This window comes from Mustelus asterias, chromosome 10, assembly GCF_964213995.1.
Source record: "Mustelus asterias chromosome 10, sMusAst1.hap1.1, whole genome shotgun sequence".
Taxonomy (NCBI): Eukaryota; Metazoa; Chordata; class Chondrichthyes; order Carcharhiniformes; family Triakidae; genus Mustelus; species Mustelus asterias.
This window is the reverse complement of record NC_135810.1, coordinates 104160913-104184981: the sequence shown is the minus strand read 5'-3', so window position 1 is coordinate 104184981 and position 24069 is coordinate 104160913. Positions and strand designations below refer to the sequence as shown.

At 45.9% G+C, this 24069-nt stretch overlaps 1 protein-coding gene across 1 annotated transcript in view; it reads right to left on the bottom strand.

The window, feature by feature from the left end:
* Window positions 1–24069, bottom strand: part of relt (RELT TNF receptor) — a 90224-nt gene that overhangs the window by 43166 nt on the left and 22989 nt on the right. Inside the window, exons 3-5 of the mRNA XM_078222344.1 lie at window positions 22144–22257; window positions 19425–19603; window positions 7038–7123 (exon numbers count right to left, since the gene is read on the bottom strand). Coding sequence (XP_078078470.1) covers window positions 7038–7123; window positions 19425–19603; window positions 22144–22257 — 379 coding nt within the window. The remainder of the gene's footprint in view (window positions 1–7037; window positions 7124–19424; window positions 19604–22143; window positions 22258–24069) is intronic.

The window sequence follows — 24069 nt, the reverse complement described above, 5'->3', positions numbered from 1 at the left end:
CTAAATTCTCCCTCAGTGTACCCGAACAGGCGCCGGAGCGTGGCAACTAGGGGATTTTCACAGTAACTTAATTGCAGTGTTAATGTAAGACTACTTGTGACTAATAAATAAACTTTACTTGAAGATGTGCGGGTTAGGTTGATTGGTCATGCTAAATTGCCTCTTAGTGTCCCAAGGTGTGTAGGTTAGGGGGATTAGTCGGGTAAATACCTGGGATTACGAGAATAGGGTCTGGATGGGATTGTTGTTGGTTCAGGCTCGATGGGCTGAATGGCCTCCTTCTGCACTGTGGGGATTCTATGATTCTATAATCGCCCCCCATTGCTATGATTCCAATTATACAAAATGTTGGATGATGTTTGTCTATCATCATCATTGTAGATTCTACAAGTCCCTATTGGACAAACCAGAGTTCTCTGGTTTGAACGGTTTCGCTCCACTCAGCATAGTGCATCTACAAGCAACAATTGGCGGAGTTACTTGTCATTTTTCAAGCAATTCAACCATTTTGATTAAATTACAATTGCTAAATTCCCCACCGTCAACATCAACAGATGCTAATGATGGAAATGAGCCACCTTCCAGCATCAACACCTTTGCAATCCCAAATGTCAGCAATGTCATCGTATTCCTGGTGTCTCATATGGCCAAGGAGGGGTTAAATGGCTCATGAAACAGACGCTAAAATGGAAATTTTTCACTTGGCAAGTGTTCCAAGTTCAAACATTTAAGAAACTGTGGCGGGTGACTGGCACTATCACAAGGCAAGGATCCCGGTGCTCCTGGAAATAGCCACAGGAAACTGCCTCCAAAATGGCAATGAGTTTAACCCCGGATTATCCGTAAGATTGAGGCGGTATAAAGTGTGGCAGGTAGGTGTAAAACCCATCTCCAAAACTAGTCTAACAGACTTTTAAAGTTTATTTATTAGTCACAAGTAAGGCTTACATTAACACTGTAATGAAGTTACTGTGAAGTTCCCCTTGGCCCGATCAGAATATTCAGGTCACTGCCACCAGTAACAGGAGCTCCATTTATTTATTAGTAACAACTAGGCTTACATTCACGCTGCAGTGAAGTTACTGTGAAAATCTCCCTAGTCGCCACACTCCAGCACCTGTTCGGGTACACTGAGGGAGAATTTAGCACGGCCAATGCACCTAACCAGCACGTCTTTGGACTGTGGGAGGAAACTGGAGCACCTGGAAGAAACCCATGCAGACACAGGGAGAATGTGCAGACTCCGCACAGACAGTGACCCCAAGCTGGGAATCGAACCCAGGTCCCTGGCGCTGTGAGGCAGCAGTGCTAACCACTGTGCCGCCCCAGCTCCAGGAGAGTGGCCTTGGCTCGCTTCACCTCACAATGAGGACACTTCGCATCCATTTTGCATTGAAAGCAGTTTGTGCTTTTCAGCTGCTCACTCCCTCGCATGAAGCGGTGCATGTTCCTCTCTGTAAAAGCAACATTCTTGGCACCATTTCGCAGTCGGGTTTGGATAACGGCTGAACTTGTAAGTTTGACAGGCAGGCTTGGTTTTTCTGAAGGAAATGCAGATTTGCTTAATGCTGACACAATGGACTGCTTAAATAAAACAACACGCACTCTGACAGACGAATAAGCATTTGAAATATCTATGATGCACTAATAGAATCTGGCATGGTCCTTTGATTGCATGGTTACACTGGATGGAAGGAAGGAATTAATGACCATTTGTTGTATGTGGTCAGATCAGGACATCATGTCCCCATTAATGCTTGGATCATTAAATACTCATTTGTGCAGTTGTGCCAAGCCAATGCACAGCAGCACAACGTGGCAGCTGCTGTGCTGCCCCAAGGTGGGGCACGTCAAGCTATTTTGGGATCACGTCTGTAGGCCTTGATCACAAATAGCCTAATCCTTTGTTCGTGAGTGCGAATTATCACAAGAGGAGACAGACAAACCTCCTCCCAAAACCTCAGCAAGTTTATCCAATGATTCGATGAACCGTATAGACCAAGGAGGTCATACATTGGAGTGGGCTGATCTCAGCTGGGGAGAGCAGAAGCGGTCAGGGGCGATTCTTCCAAAAATAACTAAGTGCGCACTGGTCGAATGAGTCTCCGCCACTCTGTGCTCCTTAGAGAACCTCAGGGGATTCACACCAGTAAGTGGGGGAAGGGAGGGGGCACATCCCGCTGGAGAGGCCAGACGGAGTGTGCTGAGTGGGCCACTGCACATGTGCCGACCTGTCAGTGGGGAGATTGGCACACGCACACTGGCCCCCCCATCGCCAGCCTCCTGATCACCGGCCTCCCGATTGCTTCCCAGGCTCCCACCTCCCAATCACCAGCTTCCCAAACCTCTCTGACGCCAGCCTCCCCAACCCGCCCCCTCCCCCCGGGCCTGCCCTAATCGCCAGTCCCTCATGATTAGCCCTGTCAACCCCGCCCCCGTGGTCAGCTCCAACCCCCATGGTCAGCCCCGCCCCCCATGTGCAGCCCCCATCACCCTCCTTCCTCCCCCTCCCACCGATCCCTCAAGCGGAGTGTGTAGCGGGTGCCCCCTACCACCAATTGGCCCCGCACAAGTAGGCCATGCCCCTTATGGCTCTGCTCCCTTGGCACTGCCTGGTATCCAGTGGGCAATGCCAGGCTGGCACTGCCCAAGAGGCACCACCACTGCCCCCAACCTCCTGGTGGGGGACATTAATGGCCTCTGTCCCCACCAGCGGGGGTGATCATGCCTGGTCCCTGTTGATGGGGAGCAACTTTAATCCCCGCTGGTGGGAACATCTCCCTGCGGGCAGGGGGGAGGGGACACTAACAAGCCCAGAGACTACTGTCCTGGGCTGGCTAATGATATGGAAATATGAATTTCCATATGGTAAACAGCTTTGCGCTGATTTCTGGCGCAACGCTGATTACGTGAAAAAACACAGCCTGGGAGATTCACGATCGGCCATCCACCGGTCGCGACTCTTGCTACAGGCCTCCCCACTGACGTTTCCCGGTCTGCTGCGCTACCCGAGCAGTGAAGTGGGCTGGAGAATCCCGGCTATTAGCTTTCAATACAGCACAAAACCATGAAGGTCAGGCACAATGGTTTCTCCATTGTCTGTGGCTCCCAGAGCTTTAGCATAGCAACTAAATTGAAATTTAGTTCCATCTGGTTGAATTATTTCTTATACCTTCCTTTGGGTTCCTCCATTAATACCCCACTAGGCCAGCAGATCACTAAGAAGATTTACGAGGATGCTACTGGGACTTGGTGGTTTGAGTTATAAGGAGAGGCTGGATAGACTGGGACTTTTTTCCCTGGAGTGTAGGAGGCTTAGGGGATGATCTTATAGAGGTCTGTAAAATAATGAGGGGCACAGGTCAGCTAGATAGTCAATATCTTTCCCCAAAGGTAGGGGAGTCTAAAACTAGAGGGCATAAGTTTAAGATGAGAGGGGAGAAATACAAAAGGGTCCAGAGGGGCAATTTTTTCACACAGAGGGTGGTGAGTGTCTGGAACAAGCTGCCCGAGGTAGTAGTAGAGGTGGGTACAATTTTGTCTTTTAAAAAGCATTTAGACAGTTACATGGGTAAGACGGGTATAGAGGGATATGGGCCAAACACGGGCAATTGGGACTGGTTTACTGCTTAAAAAAAAGGGCGGCATGGACAAGTTGGGCCAAAGGGCCTGTTTCCATGCTGTAAACCTCGCTGACTCTATAATCAAATGGGACAGTTCAGCAAAGCCTCATCAGCCTCGCAATTAGGCAAAATGAAGAGGAAACTAAAATGGGAGAAGAGCATTTGGTAATCGAGGTTCCTCCTTTCAGCACACAGCCTCTTCCAAACATTGGCCTGAATTTTTGCTCCCAGGGCGAGAGTGAAAATTTGGGAAAATTCCCAGCTCCACAAACCCAGTTGGTCAGATTTCCAATCTGAGGGGTGCGGAGAGACAGTTCCGAGGCAGCACAGGAGTTGTCGGGTACGGAGCCAGGCTGGGCAGAAGGTCCACCTCACCAATCCAGCACTTAGCCCCAACTGCAAAAAAACAATAAAATGAAAACAGCCCTCAGCCCTTCAGACACCCTCCCCCCCCCTCCTACCATACACACCCTATGTCCCATCCACGCCAACGCTTGTCACCTCATGACTGCCACCTGCCCTGCATGGACCCTCATACCCTCCATTCAACCTATGCCCCTCCATACAGCCCCTTTATAACCATTATGTCAACTTAGTGAAAACTCATGCCAAGCTATGTGCTCACTCAAAACCCTTTGTTCTTACACCCTCCATGCCAACTCAACCATTATCCAGAATAGACAGATCTCAGGATTCATGCTCAGAGGAAATATAGTTCGAAGGGTCTATTGATAAAGTCACTGTTTAAAAAAACTCTCATTGATAAACACCCTTTTGCTGTATTTTGTTTCCACCAACCTCTTAATTCCTTGTAAGTGCAAGCATGTGTAATCATTACCTCACATCTTACCACTGTTCATGCCGGTGGGATGGGAACATCCCGCCACAGTGAAAGAAGATTCTCTGACCTTGCTGCAGCGGGAGCACGGCATGAACGACAGTTAAGATTGCACACAAAAACTTTAAAACCAGTTGGAGCTGTTAATCAAACTATGAACTGGCAGGCACCCCACTGTGATAATGATAGGTTATAAAATCAGTAATGGGGCACAAATCCTATAATTATAACTTTCAGGCCTATGTCAACAGACAAAGCGAAAAAGAAAACACTGATTTTTTTTTAACTTGCAGATTGCTATTTCTTAAAAAGTTAAGTACCAGGATATTTAAATCACTTGACTGCTTCCTTTCCAATTCCCTGGACAGCTCAATGGTTCCATTGATAGCCCTCATGACAGTTCCAATATGTTTGTCCACTTTTTACGCACATTCACGTCTACTTCTAACAATCTCAAAGGGCACTTGACCACACCCAAAGGACACTTGGTCTCTCCCAAAAGTGTCCCTGGACCTCTCCAAAAGGGTATGCTACATCTCCAAAGAACTCCACAAACTTTTGAATTTCTCCTGATAGGTCTAAAGTTCACAAGCTGTGTCTTGGACATCACACGAGCAAAAATTGGATCTGACTGAAGGCAACCTCTCTTTAAGAACTGCAGCTGCATCCTTGAACCATGGATGTGCAAAGTTCTCCCTGTGCCCCTGCACCCAGTGAAAATGGTGGGTGCCAGCTTTGGGGAAGGGACTTTCAGGATTGGGCCTGTGGTGCCAATTTACATAATCCTCTCCATTCTGGTGAAAACCCAACGATTCATCTCTCTAGAAAGGTAACCCATGGAAAACTCTAACGTACCAGCCTAACACTATGATCAACAATATTCAACTCTGACCTATTGTAATTGCTTGGGGAGATGACGGCCCAGTAGTATTATCGCTAGACTATCAATCCAGAAACTCAGCTAATGTTCTGGGGACTCGGGTTCAAATCCCACCACAGCTCTTGGTGGAATTTGAATTCAATAAAAAAATCTGGAATTAAGAATCTACTGAAGATCTTGAAACCATTGTCGGAAAAACCCATCTGGTTCACCAATGTCCTTTAGGGAAGGAAATCTGCCGTCCTTACCTGGTCTGGCTTACATGTGACTCCAGAGCCACAGCAACGTGGTTGACTCTCAACTACCCTCCAAGGGCAACTAGGGATGGGCAATAAATGCTGTCCAGCCAGTGACGTCCATGTTTCAAATGAATAAAAGAACTCCTCATTTCTATAGGTTGTTTTATCACCTCAATGTATATTTACCACTTAACCTTTAATCATGGTGTTCAACAGATATTCATCAGTTAATGTTTTAGAATGAGTTATTAATTTGGTATTCATTTATGAAGATCAATTTCAGGTGTAATATCTAGTTCTGTATGAATAAACTTACAAGATAATGAACGGCTTAGATAGGATGGACGTAGGGAAGTTGTTTCCATTAACAGGGGAGACTAGGACGCGGGGGCACAGCCTTAGAATAAAAGGGAGTCACTTTAGAACAGAGATGAGGAGAAATTTCTTCAGACAGAGAGTGGTAGGTCTGTGGAATTCATTGCCACAGAAGGCTGTGGAGGCCGAGACGTTGAGCGTCTTCAAGACAGAAATTGATAAATTCTTGATTTCTCGAGGAATTAAGGGCTATGGGGAGAGAGCGGGTAAATGGAGTTGAAATCAACCATGATTGAATGGTGGAGTGGACTCGATGGGCCGAATGGCCTTACTTCCGCTCCTATGTCTTATGGTCTTATGATTAATCTTGCAATTCTATCACCATGTGCCTGAGTGCCAGGCTGAACATGCAACTGTAAACATAATCTCTATTACTGATCTGTGGGCACGGATTCAAATATCAGCCCATTGTCACACCAGGCCCTTTATCATGTACTTTTATAGCAATCTCACGTCAGCTTATAAACAACTTGCTGTTTCCTGCCAACACACTACTGACAACAAGCAACAACACCAACAACCTTCAAATCCCCTGATCTTAACAAACATAGGACAGGGACATAACAAAGTGATTGCACAAATGCAAAGATTTAATAACATGGCACAGTGGTTAGCACTGCTGCCTCACACTGCAAGGGACCCGGGTTCTATTCCCAGCTTGGATCATTGTCTGTTTGGAGTTTGCACGTTCTCCCCATGTCTGCGTGGGTTTCCTCCGGGTGCTCCAGTGTTCCCCCACAGTCCGAAAGACGTGCTGGTTAGGTGTATTGGCCATGCTAAATTCTCCCTCAGTGTACCCAAACAGGTGCCAGAGTGTGGCGACTAGGGGATTTTCACAGTAACTTCATTGCAGTGTTAATGTAAGCCTACTTGTGACACTAATAAATAAACTTTTAAAAATTACATCTTTTGGTTGGCGCTCTCTCATACAGGTGTTTCTTTTCATGGAAAAATCGAATGAATGGCCAAGGCCTGTCATAAAAGACACCACTAAAATTTGCAATGATTAAGAGCATAAAGCAAGAAGTGGCGTCAATGGCTTGACTGTGGACTCAATTGTCCTCTCCCAGCTGTAGACTAACCTGCACATTCCACAGTTCCTATCTGAGCAGAAGAGCATGGAAGACATTCCTCCCCATCAGAGGATCCTTCAGCTCTGGTGAAATACCTGCAAAGCAGAGCAAAATTAAATATTAACATACAATTTTAAAAACTGACTATTACGTGCCCTGTACACTCAGATGATCCTGCAGTTATATTACAATACTGACTTATATTTATAGTGTCTTTATGGGTGGCACAGTGGTTAGCACTGTTGCCTCACTGCGCCAGGGACCCCGGTTCAATTCCGGCCTCGGGTGACGGTCTGTGTGGAGTTTGCACATTCTCCATGTGTTTGTGAGGGTTTCCTCCAGGTGCTCCAGTTTCCTCTCAAAGATGTGCGGGTTAGGTTGATTGGCCATGGTCAATTGCCTCTTAGTGTCAGGGGGATTAGCAGGGCAAATACATGGGGTTACGGGGATAGGGCCTGGGTGGGATTGTTGCTGCTGTAGGCTCAATGGGCCGAATGGCCTCCTTCTGCACTGTAGTGACTCTATGATCATTTAACCTAATGAAATGCCCCAAGTCCTCGCCAGAAATTTAAATTGACAAAAGTAAAATTTAAAATAAATGTTTTGACTTGAGTGATAAAGTATTAGGAAGGACACATTAGGCTAGGTAGGACAGACAAAAGACTAGTGATAAAAATGCAGCTGGGTATGGTAACAGGAATAAGGCTACTAACGGGATGAGTTCCAAAGCTCATAGTCTTTCATCCTCCTTGACTATGCTTCTTACGTTCTTATGAGCTAAGTGTGACAGATGCAAAACAGGCCGCCAGCGAGTTGACATCGCTATCGCCAGAAAAATATAAAGATAAGCAAAAGGAGCCACATAGTCAGACCTGACAACGGGGTGTAAAGTGGAGCCTGTGTCAAGGAGGAAAGAAGCCTTTTTTCTACGCATTTGCTCTTCTATTTCTTTTCCACTCTTGCATTTAGATTTGTTTCTCTTAGGATTCTTTTGAGAGAAAAATCTCACACCCTTCCCCAAGGCTTGAGTCAAGAGAAGATTCCTATACATAATTAATGGTGTCCCACCCTAATCGTAAACAGCTGTACTGAAAGTATCTTTTAACTCCAGATTTTTGAGGTATCTTCCTGCATGGCAAAAAATGCAAGAACTTGGAAATGCAGAGATCACGTTAAGCTCACGGACTGTTTGGGGTGGCACTGAGGCACAGTGGTTAGCACCGCTGCCTCACAGTGCCAGGGACCTGTGTTCAATTCCAGCCTTGGGTTTACTGTCTGTGTGGAGTCTGCACGTTCTCCCCGTGTCTGCGTGGGTTTCCTCCGGGTGCTCCGGTTTCCTCCCAGAGCCCAAAGATGTGCGGGTTAGGTGGATTGGCCACGCTAAATTGGCCCTCAGTGTCAGGGGGATTAGCAGCATAAATATGTGGCGTAATGGGGATAGGGCCTGGGTGGGATTGTGGTCAGTGCAGACTCGATGGGCCAAATGGCTTCCTTCTGAACTGTAGGGATTCTAACTTCATTTGCATAGCAGCATTTCCTTCCTGCTTTTGAATCCTAAATACTTTGGACATTACTAAATGTATATCCCAGTTCCCACTTCCTCATTGCACATTGATGAATTCATCCTCAGTCACACTTCTTTATCTAGACAGAAACTCAATCATTCAGAGAGGAGAGAGCATCATCATCTGGACTGCAATCCTGAGCTTGTTAACATTAATCTGAATAAGGAATCCCAATACTGTTGGAATACTAAAAGTAGTTGATAATGGATTTCTTGTAAAAACTCTGTAAGTCAGCCAACAGTAGTATTACGTTTAAAACCAAATGCTTTCTTTTTTGTTACATCCTTCTCACATTCCAAAGCCCCACCTGCTGAAAATCACAGTTTAATTGGTAGAAAATTAGGGGCTGTGCAAGTGTAATTTTCTCTTTTGTGCCCCTGGCAATTGAGCCTCTACCCAATCACTGGAACTCTACTGTCTCACCCACCACGGAATCGGAGCAGGTGAGGGTCCAACAACGGAAATCTCCATTGACCCCGGGCAGGAATTTCCGGTCTTGTCCAAGCGAGGCCGTAAAGTCCTGCCCAAGGAGTGTAGAATTGGAAAGAGTCCCACTTATAAACCTCAAATGCAGTCTTCTGTAACCGGAAGAATCCAGTTAAAATCTACAATGCAGAAGGAGGCCATTTGACTCATTGAGCCTGCACCGTCAACAATCCCACCCAGGTCCCATCCCTGTAACCCCACATATTTACAGTCCTAATCCCCCTGACACTAAGGGGCAATTTAGCATGGCCAATCAACCTAATCCTCACACCTTTGGACTGTGGAAAGAAACTGGAGCACCCGGAGGAAACCCACGCAGACACGGGGAGAACATGCAAACTCCACACAGACAGTGACCCAAGGTCGGAATTGAACCTGGGTCCTTGGTGCTGTGAGGCAGCAGTGCTAACCACTGTGCCACCGTGCCACTCTTGGTACATTACAATGTCATAGGCTAACCTTTCAGCAATTTTCTTTTATTCATTCACAGGACACAGTGGTCGCTTCCCGAAGGGACATGGACAAGGATTGTCGGAAAAAAAACTATCAGATGGTTTTTTTTCTGACAATTGACAATGGTTTCATGGTCACCAGTAATTCAATAAAATGCCGTGTCTGAACTTTCTTGTTGTTTAAAATAAGAACGTAGGTTTTTGCAATATCTCATCTTAGATTTAGACGTCACCATCTGACAATGTTAGGGAGAGATCAGTTAACAGATTTTATAATTATTGTAAAGGAGAGGCTTTAGATTAGGTTGCTCTGGCTGGGTCTAGACGTTAAGGTAGGAAACGTCCTGTGTGAGGCAGTATGGAATTTTTGGTCATTCATATGTACAGTAGTGAGCACCGCTGCCTCACAGCGCCAGGGACCCAAGTTCAATTCCTGCCTCAGGTCACTGCCTGAGTGGAGTTTGCACATTCTCCCCGTGTCTGCGTGGGTTTCCTCTGGGTGCTCTGGTTTCCTCCCACAGTCCAAAGATGTGTGGGTTAGGTGATTGGCCATGCTAAATTGCCCCTTAGTGTCAGGGGGATTAGCAGGGTAAATGTGTGGGGTTAAGGGAATAGGGCCTGGATGGGATGTGGTCAGTACAGACCCGATGGGTCGAGTGGCCTCCTTCTGCGCTGTAGGATTCTATGATTCTATCACATATGCACAACATGGAAACTGTCTGGCGATCCATTGAGCTGGAATTGGGCTCCTCTGTCAGCAGGTTTAAAGATGACTGGGGCTCGTAAAATTCAGTCCAATTAGTTCAGCATGATTTTAAATGCCTACAGAGTGTTTTGTTGCCATGTGCAACTCAAGTCTCCCATTCATAATGACTGGCGGTGGGGGGTCGGGGGGGGGGGGGGATTCACCGGCCCCATTTGCTACTAGTGGGAATCTCGACAGCCTGCTGGATAGGGGATAAAACTGGATTGCTGCCAGGCGTCAAAGCTTTTCCAATTCATCAGGACTGCCGCACTGGCCCCTATCAGATTCCAGAACAGAGAGGGCGGGAACCTAAAAATACTTTGCTGCTTTTGAAGTTGCCTGCAGCTGTGACCACAAGAATGTAGCTACAGACAATGTTAAAGCAGCTAAATGCTCTAAGGTCCTCCTTTGTATAAAAATCACAGTTAGGAACAATGGGGTCGGGGAGACTATGTGAAGGGAATGATCAACACACAAAGGTGATTGCATGCCATGGAAAACCATTATGCTGTCAATGAAATTTAAAAAGTTGGACTGAAATTGAATGGAAACAAAGGTTTTCAAAGGGATTTCAACGGCTTTGAACTTTCTATGAAGGCTCAGAGACTTGAAATAAATATGTTAAAGGAATGGGGCTGGGTGAGCAGCTGTGGAGAAACGAACACCCATCCCCACCCTCCCACCCCCCAACCGCCACCCAGTGAAAGCAACTTCTCCTGTCAGTCAGGGGGCTTGAAAGGGGTCACCTGCAGCTTCTTAGAGAGAGAAAGGGGAATCCCTTCTGCTGAATGGAGTGCTGCTGGCATTTGGAAGCCTGCCAGCTGTCCAGGGGACATAGAATCCCTACAGTGCAGAAGGAGACCATTCAACCCATTGAGACAGCACCAAACGCAATCCCACCCAGGCCCTATTCCTGTAACTCTATGTATTTACCCAGCTAATCCCCTGACACTAAGTGGCAATTTAGCAAGGCCAATCCACCTAACCCACACATCTTTCGGACTGTGGGAGGAAACCGGAGCACCCGGAGGAAACCCACACAGACACGGGGAGAACGTGCAAACTCCACACAGACAGTCACCCAAGGCCAGAATTGAACCCAGGACCCTGGCGCTTAGAGGCAGCAGTGCTAACCACTGTGCCACCGTGCCTCATGGAGATTAAAGTGACCAAGTCACTTCAAAGTTTTCACAGTTGACAGACAGGGGTGATGATTTGAATCATGGAGCTGCCTGAAATCACCATGCCAAGAGTGATCTTCAGGCTTCCCAGGGCTAGAAGGGGCAGTCTAGACAATAGATCCCCAACTCGCCTCACAGCACCAGGGACCCAGGTTCGATTCCAGCCTTGGGTGACTGTGTCTAGAGTTTGCACGTTCATCCAAGGACTGCATGGGTTTCCTCCGGGTGCTCCAGTTTCCTTCCACAGTCCAAAGATGTGCAGGTTAGGTTGATTGTCCATGCTAAATTGCCCCATAGGGCCCTATTTTACCATTTTGATTCTGAGTGCTGGGCGGACTTGAAACTGGGGGTGTTTCAGATCCGACGTTTAGACCAGTTCTCAGGCACCCCCATACGCACTCTGCCTGCAAAAATATCAGTGATTTACGAATCGACTGCACAAGCCTCTGGGTGGGGCTTAACGTGCCCGAAATCCTGCAGCTCCGATCGGCGCCTCCAACTGTGCATGCGCAGAAAAAAAAGATAGAATGCGGCTCGCCTGCCACATCGCTCCTGGACCGGATAATGCCTCCCCCTGGCCCCCACAGACACCGCTCCATCCCTACAACATTACTGACCCCCTTATCATCCCACCCCCCCCCCGCCACCCAGTTCGATTGTGGCACTCTCCCCCCCTTCCCCTCCACTGATCTCAGACAGAGTGGCAGTGGACCCACCTTCTCCCCCACCACCCCCCCCCCCCACCCGATCTCAAGCAGAGAGCCATCGGACGTTCCGCACTTACTAACTAGGGCGCCCGAATCAGACTTGTATGGAGCATGTCTGTTTTGCACCGATTCTGGATAAGCAAATGCGTGGTCAAGGGGGAAGTGCTGGTATGGTTGGGCATGCAGCCCAGTCAGTCAGTTTAAAGGCAGCAAATGCATTTAAATGGCCATCGGCCCATTTATGGCGTGGTCCCGATCGCGGCCATTCTCGGGCCTTGGTAAAGGGGGAACCGGCGGGGAGGCGGGCGCGGATCGCACTACTCACCTCTCGCCCAACTTTACCAAGTTTTCGTACCCGAAAACGGGCGCAATGTGATGGTAAAATCGGGCCCATAGTGTCTCAAGATATGTAGGTTAGGGGCATTAACAGGATAAATACATGGGATTACGAGGAAAGGGCCTGGGTGGGATGCTCTATTGGAAAATCGGTGCAATCGGTGAAATGGGCCGAATGGTCTTTTTCTGCACTGTAGGGATTCTATGATTCTGAGAGAGGTGAAAGGGAGCAGACCATCAGGATCGGAAAATAGTTTTGGAGTAGCTTTGAGAGACTGATGTTTCTACTTAAGGGACAGTGAAAAGTATAACCATGGCGGGGGTTCTGTTTGTACTAAAAACTAAAAGGGAATTTATTTTCTGTAGTTCAGAGTATGAGTTGCCGACAAAATAATGTTTGGTTAATGTTGCTTTTAGTTTGACTGTTACAGTAAAAGACTTAAACCTGAAATATTGACATGAGATCCTTTCAGTGGGTCACTGAAAATTCAAATCGCTTTCAAAATCTATTGGTTTCATCAGGGAATATAATGAGAAGAAAACGCAGGAATGCATTAAAAGGGCAATCAGCGGGACAAAATGAAACCAGAAAACAACAAGTGGAAAATAAATGACACAGGCTTAAACCTGAGGATGAGTATAATATAGGAAATATTCCAATTGGTTATTTCCTACAAATATTAACAAGGAGAGATATGAAACACATGTCTTCTTCAGATAAATTTTATCAATCATTTTACTTTATTATGAGTGAATTGGAAATTCTAAATAGTGCTCAAAGACAAGTAAACTCCCAGGTATTGATGCTATTCACCCCAGAGATTAACTAACACTGAGTGAAGTTACTGTTAAAATCCCCTAGTCACCACACTGAGGGAGAATTTAGCACAGCCAATGCACCTAACCCACATATCTTTCGGACTGTGGGAGGAAACCAGAGCACCCGGAGGAAACCCACGCAGACATGGGGAGAACATGCTGACTCCGCACAGACAGTGGCCCAAGCCGGTAATCGAACCATGGCCCCTGGCGCTATGAGGTAGCAGTGCTAACCGCTATGCCAACCGTGCCGCCCCAAAGGGAGACATTGAAAATCATTATAATTACAAACCCGTCATTCCATGTAACACAATGTAATCAAGTACTGTCGGTAAATTAAAAATCATCTGCACAACAATAACTTCTTTATGGATCCTGGCTGACTGCCGATAGAGTCATAAGGTTTTACAGCACAGAAAGAGGCCCTTTGGCCCATCATGTCTGCATCAGCCATCAAGCACCTATCAATTCTAATCCCATTTTCCAGAAGGGAACAACATGCCTAACCAACCTCCTGGAGTTCACTGGCAAATCACAAATCCAAAGGGACTGCAGTAAGTCCTAAGATTTGGTGTGCCTCAACTTCATTGCAGTGTTAATGCAAGCCTACTTGTGACTAATAAATAAACTTTAAAACATTTGACAAGATTTTCTTTGCACGTGAGGCTATTAATCAAATTCATCGTAAATCCTGGGAATGGATGAGAACGTGGCTTGAGGGTGGGAAATGAGTGCTACTTAGAGGAATTGTGTCCAACTAGGTCAAGTATTGAGTGCACTACCTCAGAGCTCAGTTTTGGGAATACAACGATTTCTAATTTACAGAAGTAGGTGGGTAAATTGTTGGAAGATATTTTGAGAGACAGGATCTACAGGCATTTAGAGATGCAAGGACTGATTAGGGACAGTCAGCATGGCTTTGTGAGTGGAAAATCATGTCTCACAAATTTAATTGAGTTTTTTGAAGGGGTAACCAAGAAGGTAGATGAGGGCAGTGCAGTTGATGTTGTCTACATGGACTTTAGCAAGGCCTTTGACAAGGTACCGCATGGTAGGTTGTTGCATAAAATTAAATCTCACGGGATCCAGGGGGAGGTATCTAAATGGATACAAAATTGGTTCCTTGACAGAAGCCAGAGGGTGGTTGTAGAGAGTTGTTTTTCAAACTGGAGGCCTGTGACCAGACTGGTGGCATAGTGGACAGTGAAGAAAGTTATCTCCAATTGCAACGGGATCTTGATCAATTGGGCCAGTGGGCTGACGAATGGCAGATGGAGTTTAATTTAGACAAATGCGAGGTGATGCATTTTAGTAGATTGAACCAGGGCAGGACTTACTCAATTAATAGTAGGGCGTTGGGGAGAGTTACAGAACAAAGAGATCTAGGGGTACATGTTCATAGCTCCTTGAAAGTGGAGTCACAAGTGGACAGAGTGGTGAAGAAGGCATTCGGCATGCTTGGTTTCATCGGTCAGAACGTTGAATACAGGAGTTGGGACGTCTTGTTGAAGTTGTACAAGACATTGATAAGGCCACACTTGGAATACTGTGTGCAATTCTGGTCACCCTATTATAGAAAGGATATTATTAAACTAGAAAGAGTGCAGAAAAGATTTACTGGGATGCTACCGGGACTTGATGGATTGAGTTATAAGGGGAGGCTGAATAGACTGGGACTTTTTTCTCTGGAGCGTAGTAGGCTGAGGGGTGACCTTCTAGAGGTCTATAAAATAACGAGGGGCATAGACAAGGTAGATAGTCAGTATCTTTTCCCAAAGGTAGGGGAGTCTAAAACTAGAGGGCATAGGTTTAAGGTGAGAGGGGAGAGATACAAAAGTGTCCAGAGGGGAAATTTTTTCACACAGAGGGTGGTGAGTGTCTGGAACAAGCTGCCAGAGGTAGTAGTAGAGGTGGGTACAATTTTATCTTTTAAAAAACATTTAGATAGTTACATGGGTACGATGGATATAGAGGGATATGGGCCAAATGCAGGCAATTGGGATTAGCTTAGGGGTTTTAAAAAAAAGGGTGGCATGGACAAGTTGTGCTGAAGGGCCTGTTTCCATGCTGTAAACCTCTATGACTCTAGCCAGGATTCTGAAACACCATGCAAAGCAATAACATTTTACAGGTGTTACCGCACTAGGGCTGGGATTTATCCCTCCCATGGGTATAGCAAGCCATTGGCTGCTGACAGCACCTTATGGTCCTGCCTTATCCCTGGGAAATCTGCCGCAAGGGGTCGACATCGGCAGGACAAGACTTGGGGGGAGGATTGGAAAATCCCATCCTGGGATGTCTTACTGTAGGGTCTTGGTGAAATCACATTTGGAGTATTGTGTGCAGCGTTGATTTTGATTTGATTTGATTAAATATTGTCACATGTATTAACATACAGTGAAAAGTATTGTTTCTTGTGCACTACACAGACATACCGTTCATAGAGAAGGAAACAAGAGAGTGCAGAATGTAGTGTTACAGTCATAGCTAGGGTGTAGAAAAAGATCAACTTAATGCAAGGTAAGTCCATTCAAAACTCTGACAGCAGCAGGGAAGAAGCTATTCTTGAGTCGGTTGGGACATGACCTCTGACTTTTGTATCTTTTTCCCAATGGAAGAAGGTGGAAAGGAAATGTCCGGGGTGCGTGGGGTCCTTAATTATGCTGGCTGCTTTGCCGAGGCAGCGGGAATGGTAGACAGAGTCAATGGATGGGAGGCTGGTTTGCGTGATGGATTGGGCTACATTCATTGGTACATTTGTAGTTCCTTGCAGTCTTGGGCAGAGCAGGAGCCACACCAAGCTGTGATACAACCAGAAAGAATGCTTTCTAAGGTGCATCTGTAAAAGTTGATGAGAGTCGTAGCTGACATGCCAAATTTCCTTAGACTTCTGAGAAAGTAAAGGCATTGGTAGGCTTTCTTAACTATAGTGTCGGCATGGGAGGGACCAGGACAGGTTTTTGGTGATCTGGACACCTAAAAATTTGAAGCTCTCGACCCTTTCTACTTCATCCCCATTGATGTAGACAGGGGCATGTTCTCCTTTATGCTTCCTGAAGTCGATGACAATCTCCTTCGTTTTGTTGACATTGAAGGAGAGATTATTGTTGCCGCATCAGTTCACCAGATTCAGATTAAAGCATTAGTCACTTTATCGAAGAAATAATCTACTTGCCACAGAGGGAATGCAATGAAGATTCACCAGAGTGATTCCTGGGGTGACAGGATTGTCATATGATAAGAGATTGGGTTGGCTAAGCCTGTATTCACTGGAATTGAGAAGAATGAGAGGGATCTAAATGAAATGTATAAAATTCTGACAGGGCTGGACAGACTGGATGCAGGTTGTTTCTTCTGACTGGGGATCTAGAACAGGGGGTCACAATCCCAGGATATGGGGTCGGCAATTTAGGACTGAGATGAGGAGAAATTTCTTCACTAGAGGGTGGTGAATTGTGAAATACTCTACCACGGAAGGTTGTGGAGGCCAAGTCACTGGATATATTTTAGAAAGATTTCTGGCATCAAGAGGTATGGAGAGAAAACAGTAGAATAGTGTAGAGATAGAGGATCAACCATGATTATACTGAATGGATGAACAGACTCAAAGGGCTGGAAGAGCTACTCCTATTTTCACTGTTTCTATGAATCCCGTCCATGCAAATTCACACTTACCCCCACCTCAGAGGCTCCAGGGTGGGGATGCTGCTTAACATTCTGCCTTATGTCTTGTCCAGTAAGCACCATGCTGCCAGACCATCCCTCATAGCTTCCTTTAACAATGATTAGAAAGCCCTCCGAGCTCCCAGCATAGAACATGTTGCAGTTCTATGATGGCTGTTAAACATAACGTGCAAAATAACATAATATACACGGCAGCACAATGGCACAGTATATCCAAAGATGCACGGGTTAGGTGGATTGGCTATGCTGAATTGCCACTTAGTGTCAGGGGGACGAGCTAGGGTAAATGCGTGGGGTTATAGGGATAGGGCCTGTGTGGGTTTGGTTTACAAGCCACAGTGTGCAGAAGCTAAATACATTGTATTGATAAAGGATATCTAACTGTTGACATTTGAATGAAATATGTGCATGCTGAAGCCAATTAATTGCATTGTGCTCCTGAGATTGTGAAGATATAACTGTTAATACAGCAGCAACTGAATCCAATGACCGACCTAAATAGATATTTGTACTCGTTCACATAGTAAATAATTATATTCTTGGATTGCCAATGTTCTGGTCATTGTTATATTACTAATGCACTGACATCCAGATTGCTAAGTAGATGCCAGGTCTTGTGGTGTTGGAGGGTTTCATTTTGTGAAGTCACACAAAAAGTGTTGATTCGCTTCATTTGCATTTCCAGGAATGCCTTTCCCAAACATTATGCCAGATGCTGTCGAGAAGCTGGCCTCACTTGCATATCTTTTCATCTTAAGGGTTGGTAAATCTTAATAATTTGTCCACAGATATATTAATCCTTGGAATTCACCTGGAAACTTTGTGACAGCAAACAAACTCTCACCAACTTTTACAGATGCAGCATAGAAAGCATTCTTTCTGGTTGTAGCACAGCTTAGTATGGCTTCTGCTCTAACCAAGACCGCAAGAAACTACAAAGGGTCGTGAATGAAGCCCAGTCCATTACGCAAACAACCTCCCATCCATTGATTCTTTCTACACTTCCTGCTGCCTCAGAAAAGCAGCCAACATAATCAAGGACCCAATGCACCCTGGACATTCTCTCTTCCACCTTCTTCCATCAGGAAAAAGATACAAAAGTGTGAGGTCACGTACCAACTGACTCAATAACAGCTTCTTCCCTGCTGCCATCAGACTTTTGAATGGACCTATCTGGCACTAAGTTGATCTTTCTCTACACCATAGCTATGACTGTAACACTACGTTCCGCACCCTCTTCTTTTTTCTCTATGAATGGTATGCTTTGTCTGTATAGCGCGCAAGAAATAATACTTTTCACTGTATACTAATACATGTGACAAGAATAAATCAAATCAAACAAACACTCACATGCAATCGCCAATAGTGTATACAAACACATATCCAACACATTTTATGTATAACTATGCACCACAAATTGCAGCTGGAATTGTCCAGTCACTATATATGATCCTTTACTGGATCATATTAAGTAGATTTTACATGATTCAATTATTACTTATTTAGGCTTTTTTAACAAATGCAGGATTTTACAATACGGGTATGTTTTAAAATGTCACCTTTAACTTAAGGTGAAACAGAATGTTCTGGACAGGGGGGGATAGTGGTCATACTAAATCTCTACCCGGACAGAGGCCCATGTGATCTGATTCTCATGGGGTAAGAAACTCAAACTGAAACCTATTGAAAATCAGATGACAGTCTTCAGACTTTGACACCGAAAAAGAGATAGTTGCGTTTTAGACACAGAGGCACCAGGAAAGACAGAGACAGAGAGAGAAAGAGAGAGAGAGAATGTAATAACTGCTGTGAAGAGCAGGAAAATACTATTTTTGAGTTAGCAACCAAGCAGGGTGCTGGTGAGAGTTGGAGCAGATGGGACATTTGGAGACTTAAGGAACAAGGAAGCACCAACATAGACGTTGCTGGTGCAAATGGATTTGGGAGACTCAGGATGACTGGATTGCTTTTTGAAGGACACTGGAAGGTGTAATCTAACGTGGCAGGGAGAAGTGAGCCAGCTAGGAAGCTCGGAGTAACTTGGGACGTGACCTCGTAATGTAATAAATCTGCTAGAAGTGCGGTGCACAGTAAAAGGAGTTAGAAAAGATATCTCAATTGGATTAATAAATAGTTAAAGGGGAATACCTTTTCATGAGTTTGGTGCATTAGTTGCATGTTAAGTAATGTTTGGTTTTAGTCTGTTTGTTACAGTAAACAAGCTAAAATGTGAAATCTTATCCCTCATCTTATTTCCGTTGATAGCCGGGAAATGCGACTTTCTTTTAAAAGTTACCAGGATCTACCAGGATCATAAGAGCATACAAGTAGAGAGACAGACAATGGTACAGACAAACACAAGTTTTCCCGCAGTTGCGCAGGCTCTAGAATTGACAAAATGGAGAACGATTGAGTAATTACCCTGGCAAACAGTGGCCGCACACAGCATCTGCTGTCGCTGTTCCCAGATGGGCAGAAATCTTCCTCAGACTGGCACAGGCCGTGTGTAGTTTGCAGGACCCAGGACCGTATGTGTCTGAAAAGGTGGCCGGTGCACAGTATCTGCAGCTCATTCTGATGCCTTTTCCGTAGCCACATTCCTAAAGAACAACGATCGTATTTTAACAACAGTAAAAAGTAATTACCCTTCCCAGACAGCAATCCCAAAACAGCTTCCTTTGTTTACAATTATGTCGTTAAGCTGACGGCACCACTAACAGTTATTACAATGCAGGGCCAATTAAAATTTCACTGTGTTTTCTATCGTTACCTAGGAGCTTTTAAAAGAGTAGGCTGGAAGTGACGATTGGAGGGGGATAATAGTGTTGATTTTATAAAATACATAACTATGAGCATAAAATTATATTGATATTTTAAGTACTTTAGGATTCCATAAATCCCTTTGTTTTCCAAGTGTATCAAATCCTTCTGTCCAGTGAGATTTCATTTATCTCAACTAGCGTTCTTGTTGATTGATCAATAATGGGATTATTAATGACTTGCTGCTAAATTAATGAGGGAATGATATGATTGACACTTAGTGCATGGATAACTCTCACCATCAAACAGGCCAAGTGGGTAACATTGATCTTGGGCGACATTGTAAAATGGAGAGAGTGAATTGGCAGCCTGGTCAATCCTGATTTCTATTTCCATTGAAGTCAGCCAGCAAACAAGATGAGATAAGAAGCTCGAGCATTCCATCGCGCCTCGTTTAGGTGGCTTCCTGGGTCTGCCCCTTCCGGCATCATTAAGCAAAGGAGAAACACTGACTTTCTCAGCCCTTTCTAAGCCTGACCCCCTTCCTGCCTCTGGGTAGGGTTATCAAAGTGGCTTCCCCCACTCAGGCCCAAATTAAGCTGCTGTTGTCTCCTGCTCACACAATGGGAGACCGACGTACAGGATAGAATTTAATACCACCCCCCCCCCCCCCCCCCCCCCCATACCCCTTGAGGGCTGGGATGCGGGGGCATCTGCACAATGAGTCAGAAGGATACAGGGTGGAGATTCCTTCACATCCCAACTGGTTAAGTCCAGGGTTACTTACGTTTATCTATTAGTGTCACAAGTAGGCTTACATTAACACCTGCAATGACGTTACTGTGAAAATCCCCTAGTCGTCACACTCCGGCACCTGTTCGGGTACACTGAGGGAGAATTTAGCATGGCCAATGCACCTAACCAGCACATCTTTTAGACTGTGGGAGGAAACCAGACCACCCGGAGGAAACCCACGCAGACACGGGGACCAGGTGCAGACTGCGCACAGTGACCCAAGCTGGGAATCGAACCCGAGTTCCTGGCACTGTGAGACAGCAATGCTAACCACAGTGCCACCCTAAGGCCCTCATCTCACCGCCACATTCTACCAGTGGTAGGCAGGGACCACACCACGTGGGCAAAGTGCTGGATGAATCCTGGCGGGAATGCCTGTGGCCTGGTTGGGGAAATCCATCCTTTTCTGGGATCCAGAAGGACTCCTGCCTTTGAAATAAAGTCCCCCGCTAGTTTCCCAACCTCTGCTTGATGACCCCGCTGATGCCATCCCAATCACCAGCACTCACCCATTGCAATGATCCCTCCACTCGGCCCCATTGCACTACCAGCAGTGGCCACCACTCCCAGTGGCGCTCAAAGGTGAGATACCCACCAGGCACCAGGAGATCCGGTGGAAAATTGCCCCCGGTGGAGCTGGGAAAATGATGGCAGCCAGTGGGCTTCCAGATTGAGACTTAATCCTAGGAGGGCTCTCGCAAGTGGCCGTGGCAGAGTTGCCATCAGCTCAGCAGCTGGTGAACACAAACCCAACAACACAAACTTAAAATCTTGCCCACAAAGGTAAAGAATGTCCCCGCCGGCGTCGGGTGGCCACCAATACTGCCTGCTCAGGTGGATGAACGAGAAAATGGCAACAGTTCCAGGGTCGATAGTTAATCCATTCGTTACATTTGTACCATCAACACCCCCGGATTCCTATGGGCTGATGGGGTTGAAATCAAAAACTTTAAAACCCTCATCAGCTCTCTCACTCTCTCTCTGCATGTAGTCACTGAGGGGCCCGCTCTGCTCTCCTTCAAAATAAAGCCTTGGGATTTTTAAGTCTACCAATGGGTGCCTCAGTCTAATGTCTCATTCAAAAGGCAGCCCCTCTTGAGCGGGACTTGAATGCATAACTTCCGATGTGTAGGCGAGAATGCTTTTTATTTGTTTGTGGGAAGTGGGCGTCGTTGGCTCAGTCAGAACTGCCCATTATTAGACTTTTTAATTCCAGGTTTTTATTGAATTTAAATTCCACCACCTGCCGTGGTGGGATTTGAACTTGGGACCCCAGAGCAGTACCCTGTGTTACAGGTCCAGTGACAATACCACTGCATTCATTGACTTGGCCAACCTTTAAAGTCATTCAATTTCTTATGGCACTGCATCCAGTTCCTTGGGACTTGACTCCTGACATTCCCATTGCCTTTTTAAAAATTCATTTACGGGACATGGGCGTTGCCGGCTTGACCAGCATTTACGACCATCCTTGAGAAGGTGGTGGTGAGCTGCCTTCTTGAACCGTTGCACTCCCTGAGGTGTAGGTATGAGCCAAGCATACATATTAACATCAATAGTAGACATTAAGGATTGCATTTATTACCTTGTCAGGCTCCTGCCCTGGAGGACAGTGGACACAGGGGACACATCGACCTTCCTTGTCCTCAAACTCCTGCTCACCACACCGGAGCATCGTCACACTTTTGCAGCTCAGCAGCTATGAGAATACAGGCTGTTAGTGACTCAGAATCATTCAACCTCCTCACTTTTAGTAACACGTACTGAATTGCTCATGAAAGCAGCTTATGAATGCCCTGGAACCACAAAGTCACCTTCTGACCAACAGCTGACTTATCGTTCCATTAACCCTTCATGCGCAGAGGTCTGAGTATTCCCGCATGGCTGTCATTTTCCAAGTAAAGTCAACAAAAGGTTTCAGTGGCACAGTGATTAGCACTGCTGCCTCACAGCGCCAGGGACCCGGGTTCAATTCTGGCCTTGGGTGATTGTCTGTGTGGAGTTTGCACGTTCTCCCCGGAGCTAATCCGGTTTTATTTTGACACCAACTTTTACTGATGCACCATAGAAAGCATTCTTTCTGGTTGTATCACAGCTTGGTATGGTTCCTGCTCTGACCAAGACCGCAATAAACTACAAAGGGTTGTGAACGTAGCCCAATCCATCACGCAAACCAGCCTCCCATCCATTGACTCTGCCTACACTTCCCGCTGCCTCGGAAAAGCAGCCAGCATAATCAAGGACCCCACGTGTCCTGGACATTCTCTCCTCTACCTTCTTCCTTCGGGAAAAAGGTACAAAAGTCTGAGATCACGTACCAACTGACTCAAGAACAGCTTCTTCCCTGCTGACATCAATTGAATGGACGTACCATATATTAAGCTGATTATTCTCTACACCCGCCCTGTAACTGCAACACTATATTCTACACCCTCTCTTTTCTTCTCCCCTATGAACGGTATGCTTTGTCTGCATAATGCGCAAGAAACAATACTTTTCACTGTATCCCAATACATGTGACAATAATAAATCAAATCAAAATATTTAAGGTCAATTCTTTTTTCAAATGCTGTGTGACAGGGCAGTGTCTGAAAGAGAAAGATTGATCAGGTAAGCCCCATTGTCAGAAGTGTGCACAATCAGAGGCAGAGCCACTTTATATTATTGTTTGTGTGACAAATAGGCTTACATTAACACTGCAATGAAGTGACTGTGAAAATCCCCTAGTCACCACACTCTGGCACCTGTTCGGGTACACTGGGGGAGAATTTAGCATGGCCAATGCACCTAACCAGCACGTCTTTCAGACTATGGGAGGAAACCAGAGCACCTGGAGAAAACCCACGCAGACACGGGGAGAACATGCAGACTCTGCACAGACAGTGACCCAAACCAGGAATCGAACCCGGGTCCCTGGCACTGTGAGGCAGGAGTGCCAACCACTGTGCCACAGTGTCGCCGGTATTGATGCTCTTAAGCTCTGCAAATGCTGCAGAACTGTTTCATTTTCCTTCCTATCAGTGAGAATTAACCACAAGTTACCTTCGTGGTAAAGTTTGACACTGGGGCTCACTCTAAATAAATCTTTCACTCATGTCACACAAGTTCACCATGTCGTCCTGATCTCATGCCAAGCAGCTTTCTGCTTTAATCTGCTTTTACAGCTCTGTTCACCCAGGCCCGCCTTGTCTAGACATCCTTGGAGGATTGAACAGCAGTGACTCTCCCTCTCCTCATCCTCATTCCTTACAACACCGAGGGCAGGGTCAGTAACTCCAGCCACGAATCTATGTAACCATTCCTCGACTCACGAATGTCTCAACAATCTACCCCTGCTGCAGGTTTCTGACACACACAAAATGCTGAAAGTCATTTGCTGTTTTAAAAAAGAATCCCCTGGTATCATTAAATCATGATGTGGAGATGCCGGCGTTGGACTGGGGTAAACACAGTAAGGAGTCTAACAACACCAGGTTAAAGTCCAACAGGTTTATTTGGTAGCAAACGCCAC